At 33.6% G+C, this 17,026-nt stretch overlaps 1 protein-coding gene across 1 annotated transcript; it reads left to right on the top strand.

Annotated features, from left to right (window-relative positions):
* Nucleotides 1-5,053: 5,053 nt before the first annotated feature.
* Nucleotides 5,054-8,088, top strand: LOC149216440 (disease resistance protein Roq1-like). The gene is made up of 4 exons (XM_089389960.1): nucleotides 5,054-5,601; nucleotides 5,737-6,835; nucleotides 6,956-7,279; nucleotides 7,366-8,088. Exons 1-4 carry the CDS (start codon nucleotides 5,087-5,089, stop codon nucleotides 8,086-8,088), a joined length of 2,661 nt encoding a protein of 886 aa, XP_089246086.1. The 5' UTR covers nucleotides 5,054-5,086.
* Nucleotides 8,089-17,026: the final 8,938 nt, after the last annotated feature.

The raw sequence follows: 17,026 nt of genomic DNA, 5'->3' as shown, positions 1-17,026 counted from the left end.
GGGTGTAGGAAAAAACTATTTTTATGAACCCAAAATATTTTTTTGATATTATGTTTTGTATACCTACATGAAATTGTAGAACTTTTATGGTTATGTTGTAAATGTTATAATATGTATATTAAAGTAACTATGCCTATAATTTAGTAAAAAGTTCACATATACATTGGTGTATGGTTGTAAAACATGTGTGAAGGTGTATTTTTACATTTATAACTTAGAAATGCTTTATAGGGTATAAGGCTAAGTTATACTACACATGCACATACAATTATAAGGGATACACATTTCTAGTTTTATTCATAAACTCGTTGAATAAGAATGTGGGCCATCAAAAGCTATATTGGACTCAGGTCTATGGTCTCTAGACATTTCCATCGTGTTTGTAAAATAGGAGGTACATTGCTAAAGAATTCTAGATAGAAATTGATTATGTGTGTATTAGCTGAGGAACATGCTCTATAACAATTCATTTTATATATTGTTGTGACTTCAATAGTTATAACATTTATCTTTCATGAATAATATCATCTACATGGAAGCCAAAAATGTTAATTACAAGAATCTCTCCATTGTTTGGACATTTTTTTTTAGTTCACAATATCCTCTCCTTCATTCTTAGCAAGAGCCTTTTGTATTTTCTTTAAAGTTTCTTTTAACAATACTTTGAAGCCATCATATCCCTCAATTTTGTTCTTCAATGTTTTCCATTGAATTTGCTTATGATGACATCATTCCAAAGATCAACATTCACACCACGCGATGGAAAAAGTGCATATTGGAAGGCGAGACCTTTGATAAAAGCATTTTTCAATGATAAATTATGTGGGTATTTCTCATGTACAATTAGTCTTTACATTTGGAAGATGTACAATCTCGAGAGAAACTATGATCAAAATGGTACTGAGTATCTTTTGACTCATGTAGACAAATGAGATGCAAAGTAGGTTGCAGGCCAAAAAATAAAGATTGTTGCATTTCACCATAAGAAATTCAAGTCCTCACCCACAAATTACATGCTTTGCATCACAAAATTCACACCCCACCTCAAGAAATGCACATCGTACCTAAGGAAATACACACTGTACCTCATAAAATGGACACCTTATCTCAAGAAATGTACGCCCTCCATCAGGAAATGCATGCCCTACCTATGATGCTTCAACAAAATAACTTTTGATAAGTTTTATCTAGACATCTTGCTATCAAGGATTATGTCCACAACTGTCCACTTTGATCAAATTGGAGCCCATGTCTACTCTGAAATATTCATAGAATCAATTTGGCAACGAAAGTTGTTTATTCTTATAATGACATACATGGGTATGCCTTGAAAACCTTCTCAAACTCTTTTAGGGGAATCCATGAATAATGCAGGAAAGATATTGACTTCCACTTCATTAAATATTTTTTGACTATTTTTTTAGTTGAAGGCCCAAAGGTTGAATCTTCATTATTGTCAACATTTTTTTGTCCCATTTGACAATATATATTTTTATCAACCTTAGATAGGGGATTAACACATTGAGGGCAGCTCCATATGCTAGAAAAGAAAAAAAATAATGGTGTAACTGAGTATATAAGATGGTATACAATAGGACTTGTATCACAAATGCATGTGCCTCAAAACCAGTCAGGTGCCCTGTGTCCAGTGCATCATAAGCATATCTTTCATTAGACAACATCAATTTTTTTCAACTTGTAAGAACATTGATGAACCCTATCACCATTGAGTATCTAATAGAAAAAAACTATCAAGGTTGTGTTGAAAATGCCCCCCTCAGCATCTCAAGGCTCTAATGGTATCTACAGTGGAATTTTCCCACTAGCTTGTCACAACTTCGAAAGACGATGTAGGACAATGTGTCGGAAATTTCCTTACTTCTGCAAGTTTTTACTTCAGAGTTACACCATCGCCTTTGTAGATATTGTGATGATTGCTTAGCGGCTGAAACCTATCTAGAAATTGCCACATGATATTCTTTTTCATCGAACACATGAAAGTTAGATACATTCATCACAAGTGCAACACACAGGTTCAATGGAAGTTTGGTGGACTAAATCTCTCCATAGCTACCACATGGCATTTTTTTTGCATTTAACACATGACAACTGGATATGTTTTTTTATGGTACGACGAAAATAATTTAATAAACATTCCAAATCGTGTTCATTGGAAGTTACTATTTGTTCATGGTAATGTCCTCTAGAAAATGTTAGAAATTATTCTAATTTACTAGTGTGATATATTCATGTTCAATGCTTTTATTTTTTATCAACTATAAACCATCTTTGGAAAGGGTGTCATCCTGAACATTGAGCTCCCTATAGGCATACTTGAAATATACCTCCTAAAAGTACCTTGAAATCTCGTTCAAATAATTAGAAAATGGGGATAAACCAGTATATTATGGATATAAGGTTGATCCTACATCCAATTTTAGTGAGAGTTGAATCCCAAAAATATGAAGCCTAGCAATTCCTATGTTAAGTGCATATTCCATAGGAAAAATAATACCTTGAATTCCCCAACATTAGCTGTTCTTTTTCTAGATAAGCCTTTATGGTGAAGAAACGAGAATATGATAGAAATATAACAAAACCAAAACTACATTTCTTCCTTGGTCATCGACAAATCCCATCGAAGAAGCTCCATGCATACGACCTATCCACCGAAAGTGTTCCCATATAACCCTATGCTTTTTTATACTCACATTAAGTTTAAAAATTGATAACATAACCAATACTCAGGAAAATATTTTAATATATTGGATTGGTTTGTCTTAAAATGAAATGGAGTTGTGGGCAAAACATATTCCCCAAGTGACCAAGAAGGGAATTATCCTAAAATAATTGATCTCTCTTCTTATAAACCACTCTTGGAAGTTAATATCCATAGTCCCTTTATGCCACGAATATTGAAAATCTAATGAAGTCTTCAAATACTTCCAAACCTACATCGAGAATGGGCAAGACAAGAAAATGTGAAGGTAGTCTTCTCTTTGGTTTCACACAATGAACACCTTCCAAGGACAATCTTGTTCCTCTTTTGAAGAAATTCCCAAGTCAATACCCTATTTTTCATAATCATCCACATGAGTCATATACTCTCAGGTGGACCCTTAACCTTCCACAATTTTGACCACCACCACTTGGTCTTAGCATAAATGAGGGATTGTAGAGATACTAGTTGTGCTTCACAATTGAATCACTCATAGTCTTATTCGTTTCCCATGCGAAATCTTTGAGATCACCACTCAACCTTATATGGGCTCTTTTGAATTTAGTTATAAAGTACTCCCATCCTTAACTCATCTTACCATTCAACCCTAATGCCTGCACCAACAACCAACCTTGGGACCAAAGGGTAGTTTGAGTTGGATTGATAACCATATTTAGTTTGCAACTACCTAACTCTTCCAATGTTAAGACCATATTTTCAATGGGAAATACCTCCTGGCCACATCCCATGATTGCATTAGTTTGTATCCTCGCCTATGCCCCATTTTAAACTCTCAATGCCAAGTACTTACTAATCATAAGGAAGGTTAATGCCATGGATAACCATTGATTTTATGCATTTTTTTTTACTTCTCCACTCCATTCTTATATAGTCCAACAGATAATTTGTTGCAATATATTTCTATATGATTATGATCCTCTAAAAAAAATTGTAAGTGAATTGCACAAAGACTTTGTAGCAAAGTATTGATATATATATATATATATATATATATATATATATATATATATATATAAGCATGGATTTGTTGGCCTTGGAAAATTTCATATGAGTTAAATAAAATGCTTAGGCCAATGTTACTTTCTTTCTAAAGAAAGTTAAGTTCAACATCATATATGAATTTAAAGATGAATAGATGGATATTAATGTCAATTAAGTGACTTGAGTGGGCTTAATGGTTAAGAGCATGTGGTTCCTCCTAAGAAGTCATAGGTTCAAAGCTAGAGGGGGGTAGAATATGTATGCCTTGGAGTATGTATCCTTTTGTAGACTTTAGCAACCAAATACATAGGGCCTTATACACCAATCTATACATAGGGTCTTATACACCAATTTGGTGTCTAACTTAATCGTAACCTTAAAATTAGATAATAATAATACTAATTATATAATTGTCTAAAATCATTAAACTATTATTGCACCAAATTTTCTTGCCATATCTTTATCATCACATTTTAACCCTATCCCAGTTTTCTTTCCACCATCATGGAAAGAGCCTATGTGACTCAAAAAATTATACAAGATAAAAATGGTATTTATTATCCTAAAGGAGAAAAAGTTAACGCAAATCACAATTATGGCATGATGAAAGATACTCATGTAAAGTGATATTGACACCTAGATATGCATCTCCGCAAATCACAATGATGGCATGATGCAAGATACTCATACAAAGTGATATTGAGATCCAATATGCATCTTCTTCAAATGTGTAGAGCTTCCGTTTGGATGATACGGAAACAAACATGTTATTCCTCTCCCTCGCAATTTCACCCTTCTGTGTTGATACTTGCACATCATCATATTTTGTTATTTCCATGTATCTAAATTCCAATTCAAATGGTAGATTCCTCTAGTTCTTTGGAGCAGTTTTCTCATCAATTCACATATATTAGTGTTCATTATAAACAGAAATCAACGTTGTTGAAGTATTTTAGGAGTCCATTTTACTCAAAAACTAATGGAAAAACGAGTTACAGCTATTCTACTTCAAAATTTTAAATACTATTAAAAAAATTAATGGTACTAAATTCATTTCCGAATCCAGATAAAATTAAATGGTAGCCTCTTTAAACACCGCAACACCTTTCCTCGGACAAAAAATAGGTAAACAGCAGAAACGCGGAACGCAGAGGGACATCAACATCACATCACATGCGCATCTTGGCGACACCAACATCACATCATATGCGCGCATTTCTTCAAGCGCGTGGAGGTTTCCTCTGTGAAGTATTTTATGTACACCCAACCCATCGGCTCCCACGCAATTTCACTCTTCTATCTCCGTGCCTGCACATCATCTTTATCTTTTTATTTTTATCCATCCAGATTTCAATTTCAATTTCAATGGCAGATGCTTCGTCCTCGGCCTGCTCTGCGTCAAATTCTTACTCCCGGCCCCACGATGTTTTTATCAGCCATCGTGGGCCTGATATCAAGGACACCTTCGCCACCGCTCTCTATCGCAACCTTGCTGATCGTGGAGTGCGAGCCTTCCTTGACAAGTCGGAATTGCAGGTTGGAAAGAACATTCCCTCGCAATTAGTAGACGCTATTCGAGGCGCGAGTGTTCATGTGGCGCTTTTCACTCAGAATTATGCCCAATCGAATTGGTGCCTCGATGAGCTGCTCCTCATGGTGCAGTCCGCCAAGTCCGGCGGGGCTACCCTTCTTCCTGTATTTCACGGCGTCAAGCCTGCTCATCTCCGGTGGACGGACAAAGATAAATCTGGACCGTACGCTGCAGCCCTGCCCGAACTGGAAAAGAAACGGGGATACGAGAGCCAAACAATTCAGAATTGGAGAAATGCTCTTTCTTATGTTGCAGATATAAGCGGCTTGGAGCTGGACGCGTTTAAAGGGTGAGGATCTACCATTGTCCCAATCTGTGTTACAAGTTCTTTAATCTCTAGGGTATTTTATTGATTAGGTAGATATATGACAGCTTGGGTGCTTTTCTCACTCGTTATTTCACCTCTCTGTCAATGAATTTCCAGGGGCGAACTCGAGCTCTTGCATGAGGTTGTGCAAATCGTTGTGAAAAAGGTTCCAAAACCACCCTTGTTTGTGGCAAAACATCCAACCGGTCTCCAACAAAAAGTAGAAGAGTTTGAACGGCTTGCGGGATGGGGCTTGCAGGACGAGCAGGCATGCAAGGTTGTGGGGATTGTGGGATCTGGAGGAGTTGGAAAAACCACAGTGGCCAAGCAATTCTTCAATGCTAACAGATCAATTTACGAAGGATCCTCTTTTTTGTTCGATATGGCGAAAATGTCATTACCATCTTTACAGAGGAAACTTATTAAAGACCTTAAAGGTATAGATATCGAAATTCAGAGTTCCGCCGAAGGGTTGGGACAACTTGAGAGGAACCTGTCCAATTGTTACTCTCTCATAGTATTAGATGATATAGATAATGTTGATCAACTGGATTTCTTCTTGCCAATAAAGAATGTGCTTCACCCCAATAGCTTGCTTTTGGTTACAACTCGGGACAAGAAGGTTCTTAGAAATGCAGACATCGAAGAGTCCTTCATTTATCACTTAAAGGAACTTGATACAGAACACTCCCGAGAGCTTTTTTGCTTTCATGCTTTTTCAACGCGACATTCACCACCAAAATTTAATAATATTGTAGATCGCTTTTTAAAGACCTGCCGTGGATTGCCACTATCTCTGAAAGTGTTTGGGGCTTCGCTACATGGGAAAAATAACATATCTGACTGGCAAGACCTATTGGATATACTTGACCAAGAACTTCCTAAAGATTTGCAGGAGAGCTTCAGAGTTAGTTATGATTCGCTCAATGAACAGGAGAAGAAAATATTTTTGGATATTGCCTGTTTTTGCATAGGAGAAGAAAGCGATAAGTGGATTAAAGTTTGGAATGGCTCAGGTTGGCAAGGTTCGGCGGGTCTTAAAACTCTAAAGGACAAGTGTCTTGTAGAGTTGGACACAGAAAAAGAAAATATTATAAGGATGCATGATCTTCTCGTACTCATGGGAAGAAAGATCGCCCAAGAAAGTAATTTGCCGATCCGTATATGGCGCGGCACGTTCAGAGAAATTTTCGATCTCTTGGAGCAATCCTTATATGTAAGTGCTTCAATCCTGCAATCTTATATGTTTCCGTGTAAACAACTTTCAATATTCTTTATTCAGTGACTGTGCGGTGTACCATATGATGAATCGTTATTGATTTTAAATAACTAACAGGAAACAATAGAAGTGCGCGGAATTAGAATGGCCCCTCTGTCCAATATAGCTAGAGATACTGATCACGCTGAGGAATGGCTAAAATTAGAAGAGCTACTAAACAGTAAGAAGGAGTTCCGAATCAAGAAGTTGCAAATTCTTGAAGGTGAAGGCGATTTTGTAGAAAGGATTTTGAAGCTGAAGATGCTATCAAACAACCACATATCTCTCCGCTGGAATAACTGTCGCTGCTCATGCCTGCCTTCTTTTTCAATGAAAGATTTAAGAATTTTAGAAGTGAACGGGAGGGAATTGGAAAGATTGTGGCCGGAAGACGAACATCGGGTACGTAGACGTAGATGCTGTAATTTGCAAATGAGAATCATTGTTATTTGATCAGCTTTTTAGTTATTGAAACGTGAACATTGCAGGCACCTCAGGAGTTGCGGCAGTTGAATATTGATGCTCCACTGTTAGAGTTTCCAAAATCATTTGGGAAGCTGCGGCATCTCGAAAAGATTGTAGTGACAAGTGCTCGTCTAACGAGGATGCCAGATCCGTTGTCGGATTTGAGAGATCTCCAACACATCGCTTTGGTTGGCTGTGAAAATTTGGAGATGATTCCAGATTCTTTGGGGGATTTGACAAATCTCCGATACTTGAATCTTAGTTTGTGCAAAAGTTTGAGGGTGCTTCCAGATTCAATTGAGAAATTGGAAAAACTCGAACTCATCAATCTAGACTCATGCAAAAAATTGGAGAAGATTCCAAATTTCTTGATGTATCTCCCAAGTGGCAAGTGCACCCTCACCCCAGCCTTCATATACGAGCATCGTCGCGACAGATACGACCCTCTCGACAGGGATGTCGTTGATCTCAGTGGGTTCACTTGTTTGGAGATGTTTCCAGATATCTTAGCGCATTATTTGACTGTCCGAGAAATCAACCTTACTGGTTGCGAAAGTTTAAAGAGGCTTCCAGACTTTTTGGGAGCGTTCGCAGATCTCGAAAGTATCAATCTGAGAGACTGCAAAAGTTTGGAGATGCTTCCTGAGTCTTTAGGGGATTTGAAATATCTCCAAAGCATCGATCTCAGGGGATGTGAAAGTTTAAAGAGGCTTCCAGATTCTCTGGGGAAGTTATGTATCAGGTGAAAGTTTAAAGAGGCTTCCAGATTCTCTGGGGAAGTTGACATCTCTAAGATATATCAATCTGGGACTGTGCAAAAGTTTGGAGATGCTTCCGGACTCTTTTGAGAATTTGAAAGACCTCCGTGCCATCGACCTCAGTGGATGGAAACATTTAGAGAGACTTCCAAATTCATGGGCAAATCCACATCTTCGACATCTGCATTTGAAGGGTTGCTCCAGTTTGACCATCTCCACTAAAACACTTTGGAAATCTCTCTAGGCTTGAATGCTTAGATCTATCAGGTTGTCCCCAGGTGGAATTATTGCCGCCGGGAGTTGAACGTGTACAGTTTCTGGAAAAATTAAATTTGTTCGATACAAACTTTAAAGAGTTCGCTTTTGATGTTGTGTCTTTCAAATATTTGAAATTTGTTCGATACAAACTTTAAAGAGTTCGCTTTTGATGTTGTGTCTTTCAAATATTTGAGAGTCCTCAGATTAGGAAGCCCTCTGTTGGAAGATTTTATAATTCATTTTTATAGATTTTATAGTTCATTTATAGGTATTATACCTATATGTATAGATATGTATATGTATAGATATGTATATTTGAAATATGTTTTTTATCATTTAATTTAATTATTAATAATTAATATGTGAATAGTAAATATTTAGTTATACAAAATATTTTTAGAAATAATCATAAATAAATGAAGAAGTTTTATTTCAAAATTAGTTGTGCTTTTTTATCTTTCAATTTAATTAAACAAAATATTATAAAATAAAATTATATATGAAATATTTTGATTATAAAATGAGTTATAATTTTTTAGACATGTACTATTGATAAGTCAAAGTATTGATTTATGATATTGTAATAAAGCTCATTTACAAAATAAAAATTTCTATGCCAAAATGGGGTGAATCTCCATGTTTGCATAATCTTGTTATATATATATATATATATATATATATATTCCTTTTAAAATTGTTATTAATGATGATATTTTAAAATAAAGTTATAATTTAGTTCATTTTTATGATTATTTTTAATCTTGTAATATGAGATGTATCATAAGTGTGTGTTTTCTTTGCCTATCATAAATAGATGGTTATAGGCTTTTCCCAAGGATTTAATTTATATAGCTATGTTAGTAATACAAATAAATATGGATTATAAATTTTTGCAATATTTGAAATCAACTCTCTCCTCTGATTACGTGTCCATTTGTGGACCTTTCATTTAAGTGTTAGACGATTAAAATTGTTTGAGCCATCAGACTGATTCCATGAGTATTAAATTAGATTTAGTTAAAAATTATAAGAATCGCGACTGGCCACGCAACACAACGACCTCGCCTTGCTCGACACTACGTGGATCACCCTTGTTGGGTCTTTTGAAGAATTTGTTGGCGAGGCATATCTTTTTGTTAATAAAATCTTTGCTGATAGGGTCATGGAGGTCATTAGCCCTGATCCATGATTACCATCTCATGCTTCTTCCGACATTTCTGCCAAAGAGGTTCAATAAGATGAAGATAACCTTCTTCCTTCACAGCCCATTTCCCTCCTCTAAGATATACCGCACTCTTCCAGTGCATGAAGAGATTCTGCGGGGTCTAATCAATGTTGATATGATTTGGTTCCATACTGTTATTTCTGTTTACCTGTCTGTCATTACAGTTTCCAAATAGGGCTCAAGGAGCTCCAAGATCGAGATGACAAAACTAGGTTTTTTCTTTGGGATTTCTTCCTCTCCCTTTTTTTGTTGATTTGAAGTCACACAAGAAATCATGGGCATATTTCCAATCTGCAAATTCAAGCGCACTAGAGAAAGGATAGATTTGGGGTTTCGTTGGAGGATTCTCAACTAGATCTACCATTCCATCTTTTTTGGGCATTCAATTCCAGATCTAAGATTTAAACAACAAGAAGACTTGCTTTGATTAGGATATTGGAGATATGGAAGGTTACAAGATCATTGTGAGTCTAAAACTATCATATATCTCTCGGTGTATAAAATTCATAGTGTCGATCGTGAGTAGGGGGAGGGAAAATCACAGAGAATATTGTGATAATTATTGTTGTAATTTTATTCTCTCTTAGCCCAAATATAACCCTCAAGGTCAATCTTTGTTTTGTAATGGATTGTTAGATCACTTCAATGTAACTACGAGGTTGCATTTTCAATACAAAAGTTACTCTTGCTAGAATTTTATGCATTTGTATGTTAATATCTTGATCTGAGTTAAGTTCTCTTTCGAGAGGGGCATGCTGGTTGGTTTGGGCCCACTATCCAACCTTCTTCCCCTCTAGTTACAGTGCGATTGTAGTATGGTGTGCTAGGTTACCAGGTATATTTTGTCAATACCCTTCTTTAGTGTTTATTGTGGTTTATTTTACATGTTTGCAGTAGAAGACCTGCATTGACCTTGGTTTGAATGAATTTCAATCTATAGATTTGTGTGTAGATATTTCCTCTGTGTTTTAGTAATATGAGAATTGAACTAAACTTTTTCCTGCATTATGTGTGAGCCAATATATATTATGTGGCATCGATCCAACCATGAGAGTCCACATTGTATTCTCAGGGACATATTATGTATTTATCCCAAGACGATATTGATTGGTTGATGAAAGGTTTTGTCTAGCTACGTATTTCCACATGTTGTAGATGATATTCTAGATTTCTTTGTTACAAAGTATATTAGCTCAGATGAAATTACTCTGTTTTGTGCATGCTCTGTAATGATTGAGCATATGCAATCTATTCTATATAGCTTAAGTAGATCATAACACCATATATTTGTTGTAGATTAACACCCATTCAAAGAGGAATCTAAACTTGGAGCTAATGACCTGTAGCATCCATTTTAGTTCTGATAAATGATTTGTTAAGCTATTGTGACTGCAAGAGATCTGTGTAATGATATTTCAAGATCGATCTACTCCTTCTTGTGGTAACATAGTATATTTATGGTGCTTACTTATCGATTGAATTTTAGATTGATTTAATAACATGCGCCACATATCAGTGATATCTCGACAAATACATGCACCTGCATTTCCTTATTCTTTGCAGAGTTAAGTCTATAAGAATTATTGCACATGAATGTTCTGAAAATGAATATATCCCTAAAGTTAATACCCTGTAGCTTTCATTGGGGATTTCAAAAAATTATTTTGTGATTGTAGAATGCCTATGCAGTGATCTCTTCAATTACATTATTTTTCTCTTTGGATTTGTGGTAACATAATATATTCTCCAGATCTTGTATATTTGTCGAGACTTGAATTGATTCAATGCTTATGCTTGAAAATGCATGAACATGTCTTTTTAAATATACAGTAAACTTAGGTTTGAATAATTATAATGTATTATGCTTTTAATATTTGATTTTCATGGCCAAATTCTGCAGATGATGAAAATGGACTCCCTTCACCCCCATTTGATGAGGGTTCCTTTTTGACAACCCATACAACTTTGAATATCTTAGGTAGTCTTCAAATATGTGTTTAGTATTCTCTCTTCCTCAATGTGGCTGAAGGTGAGATGTCACTTGATCATGGAAGAAACCCAATAGTCTTGACGTTTGTTTTCGATATCATATACCTACTAAAGGCTTAAATGTGCTTATTGCTTCTCTGTGGTATACTGTAGTGGCTGGAAATAACTTGAAGCATGGGTGAAGACTGTTGTTAATGTCGTTGTGGCAGAAATTGCAGGCATGGTAATGTGTCAAAGTTACTGAAGTTTTTCCTATGCTTTACTAGAAGGGATTTTTGTTCATAAGCATCATTTTACATGCTACAGGTACCTTGCCAGATTCTACAAATGATGAAAATGGACTCCCTTCAACCCATTTGACGAGGGTTCGTTTCTGACAACCTCGAAACTTTGAATATCTTAGGTAGTATTCAAATATGTGTTTAGTATGCTCTCTTCCTCAATGTGGCTTAAGGTGAGAAAGAGCATTCCTTGCTTTTTAGGTATTATGTAACTGGTAGTTTTTCTCTATTTTGAAAAATACTATTGATTCACAATCTTAAATACTATTGATTCACAATCTTAAATACTATTGATCCACAATATTTTTTTAAAATCTTAATGGGGAAAAACTTATGTACTAGCTAGCTATGTTGGACGGAGCTTGTAGTAGGGAAATATGCATTGCTTATTTGGAGCTATTTGTAATATAGCGAAATGTTTTTAAACATGCTTTTGTGTATTTGTACAACAGAAACCAAATTTCCCAGGTGATGCATATGTTAAATTGAAGTTCAAAGCAGCAAAAGGCAGCTTCAGAAAGGATATCAATGAATAGAAAATGGTTTGTAGTATTTTTATTTTAAAATTTGTTTATGCAATAGAGGTAAATTATGAAGTGGATGTTAGCTCATGAACTTGGTAACTAATGGAATAATGATGCTTTTGCAGCCCAAAAGCAGCGTATAGTTCAAGTAATGAAATTGCAAGACCTGCCTAAACAGGGCCTGAACTGTTTCATGGTAGGCCAATGTCACAACATCATCGTCAGTGGATGAATAACGAGATATAGTGACACTATATTGAAAGGTAAAGTAGTCAAGAGGCAGCTCCATGAGGTGTGAAAAGCTCTGATGAGGAGGAAGTAAAGTACTAGTGTGAAAACCTCTGATGAGGAGGAAGTGACTAGCTTGTGTGTTGGCCTAATTTGCATTGTGTTTGTTTCTAGTAGATCTAGATCTATTGGAAAATTAATTCTAGATTGTCTAGAACTCTTACATTTGAGGAGCTCCAAGATCGAGATGACAAAACTAGGGTTTTTCTTTGGGGTTCCTTCCTCTTCCTTTTGTGTTGATTTAAAAAGTCATGCAGGAAATCATGGGCGTATTTCCAATCTGCCAATTCAAGTGCACTAGAGAAATCTTAGATTTTGGGTTTCATTTGGAGGATTCTAAACTAGATCTACCATTCCATATTTGTTGGCATTCAATTCTAGATTTATGCCTTAGGACATTTCCTTTGCAACATGTGGTGTAAATTCTAGTTATAAATATGTTCATAATTGAATATAAAATTATTTAAAATATATGAGTATATAATTTGTCATTTATATTGGTATATTATGAGTAAAAAAATAAGAGAAATTTCCTATTTTACTGGTAGGCCCCAATTTGGAGATTTGGGATCCAAAATCTTCCATAGTCAGTTTTCATTATCAAACGACAAAAACCTCTCAATGTGGTTTTAGGAACCAAGAACTTTCCAACGCTGTGAAAATCACCTCAATCAAAGTTCATACGTGACATGTATGCCTCTTGCAAATTAACTACCCTGTTGACCATAATTACTAAGTGGATGTGTTGTCAACCCCCATTACTTGCATAAGTAAGGCTAGTCATACACGGAATTTTAAGAAAAATCTATAGGGTCAACACTTCTAACATCAATTTAAGGTTGAAGCATGTAAAAATTCTAATTATAATCCTAAACGCCTATCAAACTATGTTAAATATTGAGTTGTTAGGAAGATAAGAGGTTCCATTCTTTTAGCATTTCACTTGTTCCATAGTCGACTATAACCTCTAGGAGTGATATTTGAGTACATAACATAGGAGTTGGAAGATTTTGTAGCAGCCATTTAAGCCTCAATATCAAAAGGAACCCAATAATAAGTGCACATTTCTTTGTACCTCCATTTCATAAATAAATAAAAGAGATTATAACATAAACCTCACCTTCTAGTTGAATTTTCACCCATGTCACATCTTCTATTTATTTGTGTGGATAGTATATTCATTTACTTGTTTTTTCATTTTCAAATTTCAACTATTTTCATAAATGTAAGAACTCTGCTAATAATAAAAAATCTAAAATCTAAGAAAATAAATCACATAAAAACATTTTTCAAAATATTACATCTTTTATGACAAATTGCTCTAATAAAATATCTATAACAATTTACAAATCATAATATATATATATATATATATATATATATATATATAATTACAACATAGAAACAAAACAAGTAAATAATAACTTTAAAAATAATCATACTTATAAATATTGCAAAATTTCCTTTTTAATAAATAAACCTAAAAATCAGCTTGCTTAATTTGACTTAAATAATTCCAAAAAAAAAATATTATTAAATAAAATGTTCCCAAAATCTAGAGTTTTTCCCTGCGATACAATTCCTAGTTCTTCTACTTAGAGTGGAAATTAAAACAAAAATATCCACCGATACCTACTTAATTGATTATTTGTGAAAGCACCCCCAAAAAGTGTAAACGTATTGTTAGATAATCTATCTAGAGTTTAAAGTTTACCCATGCTATACAATTTCTCAACAACCAAAAAACTACAAAGAAAGTAAAACCTAAGATAACATTTCCAACTGAAATCTTCTTCAAATTTGAAATGTAAAACAACATTGAAGGAAGATATTCCATCCTCCAAATATTCTTCACATCCCTTTATGTTTAACCATTATGTGAAAAGAAACTTTCATTGCTTTGTAGTTCAAAGTTGTTTTAACTTTATATAGAAGGTCTCCATGCAAATCATTACAAGGCACATCTCAACACAACATTAAGGACATAAATGAAAGGTTCCAAAGAATTCAATAAAATAATAACCATAGGAATAATGACTGATATATTTTATAAGAATTCAATAAAATAATAACCATAGGAATAATGACTAATATATTTTATTAGAAGGATATGAGGCCCACAACGACCTGATTTGGAATTTTATATTTTAGTAAAATATTTTCATGTTTATTTATTTTAAATTAGATTCAAGGTGGAAAGGGATATGTCTAGATTTAAAATTGATTATATATCATACATATATGTGGTATGAAATATATAAGGTTATTATTTTCATTATAATCCATTTTAAATTACATCGAGGGGTTGGGTTGGAAAGGGATAGGTTGAGATTAATATTAATTGATTATTTATATTTATGTTTATAGCTATATTTATAGTTTTAGAAAAGATTTAAATATGTAAATATAAAAGTTTAATTTTTATAATTTATGAATAGTTTTTGGGATGATAAGAGAATGATGGTTTGGTTTTTTTTTTTTGAATTTTTTTCAAAAAAGGTGAAACTTTTTGTTGTAGTGATGTATATGAATTATGTAGGTGTTTAGTATGCATATTACATATAAAGAGAAGGTTTGGTTATAAAAAGAAATTTGTTTTGTGAAATTATAAGATTGTTTGATATAAAAATTTGTATATCTACATGAAATTGTACAAGTTAAATGATTATGGTTATGTTGTAAACCCTAAAATATGTATACTAAAGTTATTAGATGTACAAGATGCATGGTGTGTGTGCATGGTATGCGGGAATGCGCAAACAGACTGTGTAGTGGGAGAGAAAGGAATAGCTTATTGAAGAAGGAACAATAAATGCTAAACAGAAAATAAGGTAGAGTATGGGAATTGTAGCAGACGTGGATCTGCAAGAAGGAGAGAAGACCTCTCCTAGATTGTGCTATGTGATTAGGATAACAAAACCTTGCATTTTGCTAAGACTAGTAATGGTTGGTTGACCAATGAAAGTTTAGTGGACTAGATGAATCACTCAGTGCTTGCCTTTTAGATAATAAACCACTATGAACAATGTAAACTTTGAGACGGGAACCCATACTGTTACTCGTTTTGTAGAGATAGCAAAAAAGTGACCCGATTTCAAAAAGGGGTTATGCAAAACACACGTGCTTTTTAAAGCTTAGTTTTTGGCACTAAAAATTGTTTTATGTACATTGCATTTTATAATGGTAGTGTTTTTTATGCTAATTTAAAAACGTGGTAATTCTGCACTAGACTCTTTTTTTAAAGGTTTTTTTTTTTTTTTTTTAATGTATGAAATGTAAATAATTATTTTGTAAACTTAATAATTTTTGAAGTGGTATTTTTCTTCATATTTTATTGTTTTTATTTTAATTTTATTCTTTTTGTAGTGAGGTTTTTATTGTTTCGCATATTTAAAAAAGAAGGTCGATATTTTGAATTTTCAATATTTTACATATTTATACATTGTTAATTAATTTTTCAATCCACAAGAAATAATTGTTTCTAAAAAACAATATTTTCTAACTATTGACATAAAAATAGCAATTTTTAACATAAATATAATTAAAAAACTACATGTTCTGATAATTTTTTGCTACAATTGACATGCGAAAATCACAATTTTTATACGAAAATTTTAACTAAAAATAGTTAAATATTATTATTATTATTATGATTATTATTATTATTATTATTATTATTATTTTATGAATTTCATATCAAAAAAATAATAATAATCACTTTTTTTTTTCAAAAAATAATGGTTAACTTAAAAATTAATGCGAAAGTCACATATTAAAAATATTCAACACATAACAACCTTAATTGAGTGTATATTATTCTCATAAAATGTCAAAGTCAAAACATTGCAAGTATAACTACTTAATAGTTACAAAAAATGAGCTTGATTTCCAAGCATAACTTAAATTTAATCAACAATGTCACGTAATCCAAACTCTTCGTCCTCTAGAGTTTCATCATTGTTTTCTTCCTCACTATTTTCTGCTTCCTTTTGCTCATTTTCGTCTTCTAGTGGATCTTTCATGTTTGCCACTCTCCCAATGTATGTCTTTCCAAACATCCCATGTAATGGTGGTTGAGGTTCCTTTGCCTTTTTTGCAACACGTGATTCACTAAAGTCCCCTTTCTTCAACCCAATTTCTTGCATTGCATCTAGAAAAAATTGAAGAGCATTAATTCTTTGCTGAATGAAATTGCATTGTAATGGATCTTTTTCAATTGCAATGCAATTTCTTCCTTTTTGAAGGTAGCATGCTAGTGTTGTACCTAGTTATCAAGCACAAAAGAAATAATGAAGTAAATTAGTACAATGACATATTAATTAAAAAAATAACATATTGAAATTCAATTCTATATAATAAAA

Source organism: Pinus tabuliformis, chromosome 1_1, assembly GCF_031772625.1.
Source record: "Pinus tabuliformis cultivar Carrire ecotype Pingquan chromosome 1_1, CPIR1, whole genome shotgun sequence".
In the NCBI taxonomy this organism is placed as follows: Eukaryota; Viridiplantae; Streptophyta; class Pinopsida; order Pinales; family Pinaceae; genus Pinus; species Pinus tabuliformis.
This window is presented reverse-complemented; position numbering and strand designations above follow the sequence as displayed.

Excerpts from the sequence above, each read along its gene's own strand:
- LOC149216440 (XM_089389960.1), top strand. The coding sequence starts at position 5,087 with ATGGCAGATGCTTCGTCCTCGGCCTGCTCTGCGTCAAATTCTTACTCC. Across the intron at positions 5,602-5,736 it reads GAGCTGGACGCGTTTAAAGG|GGGCGAACTCGAGCTCTTGC; the intron begins GTGAGGATCTAC and ends ATGAATTTCCAG. Across the intron at positions 6,836-6,955 it reads TCTTGGAGCAATCCTTATAT|GAAACAATAGAAGTGCGCGG; the intron begins GTAAGTGCTTCA and ends AATAACTAACAG.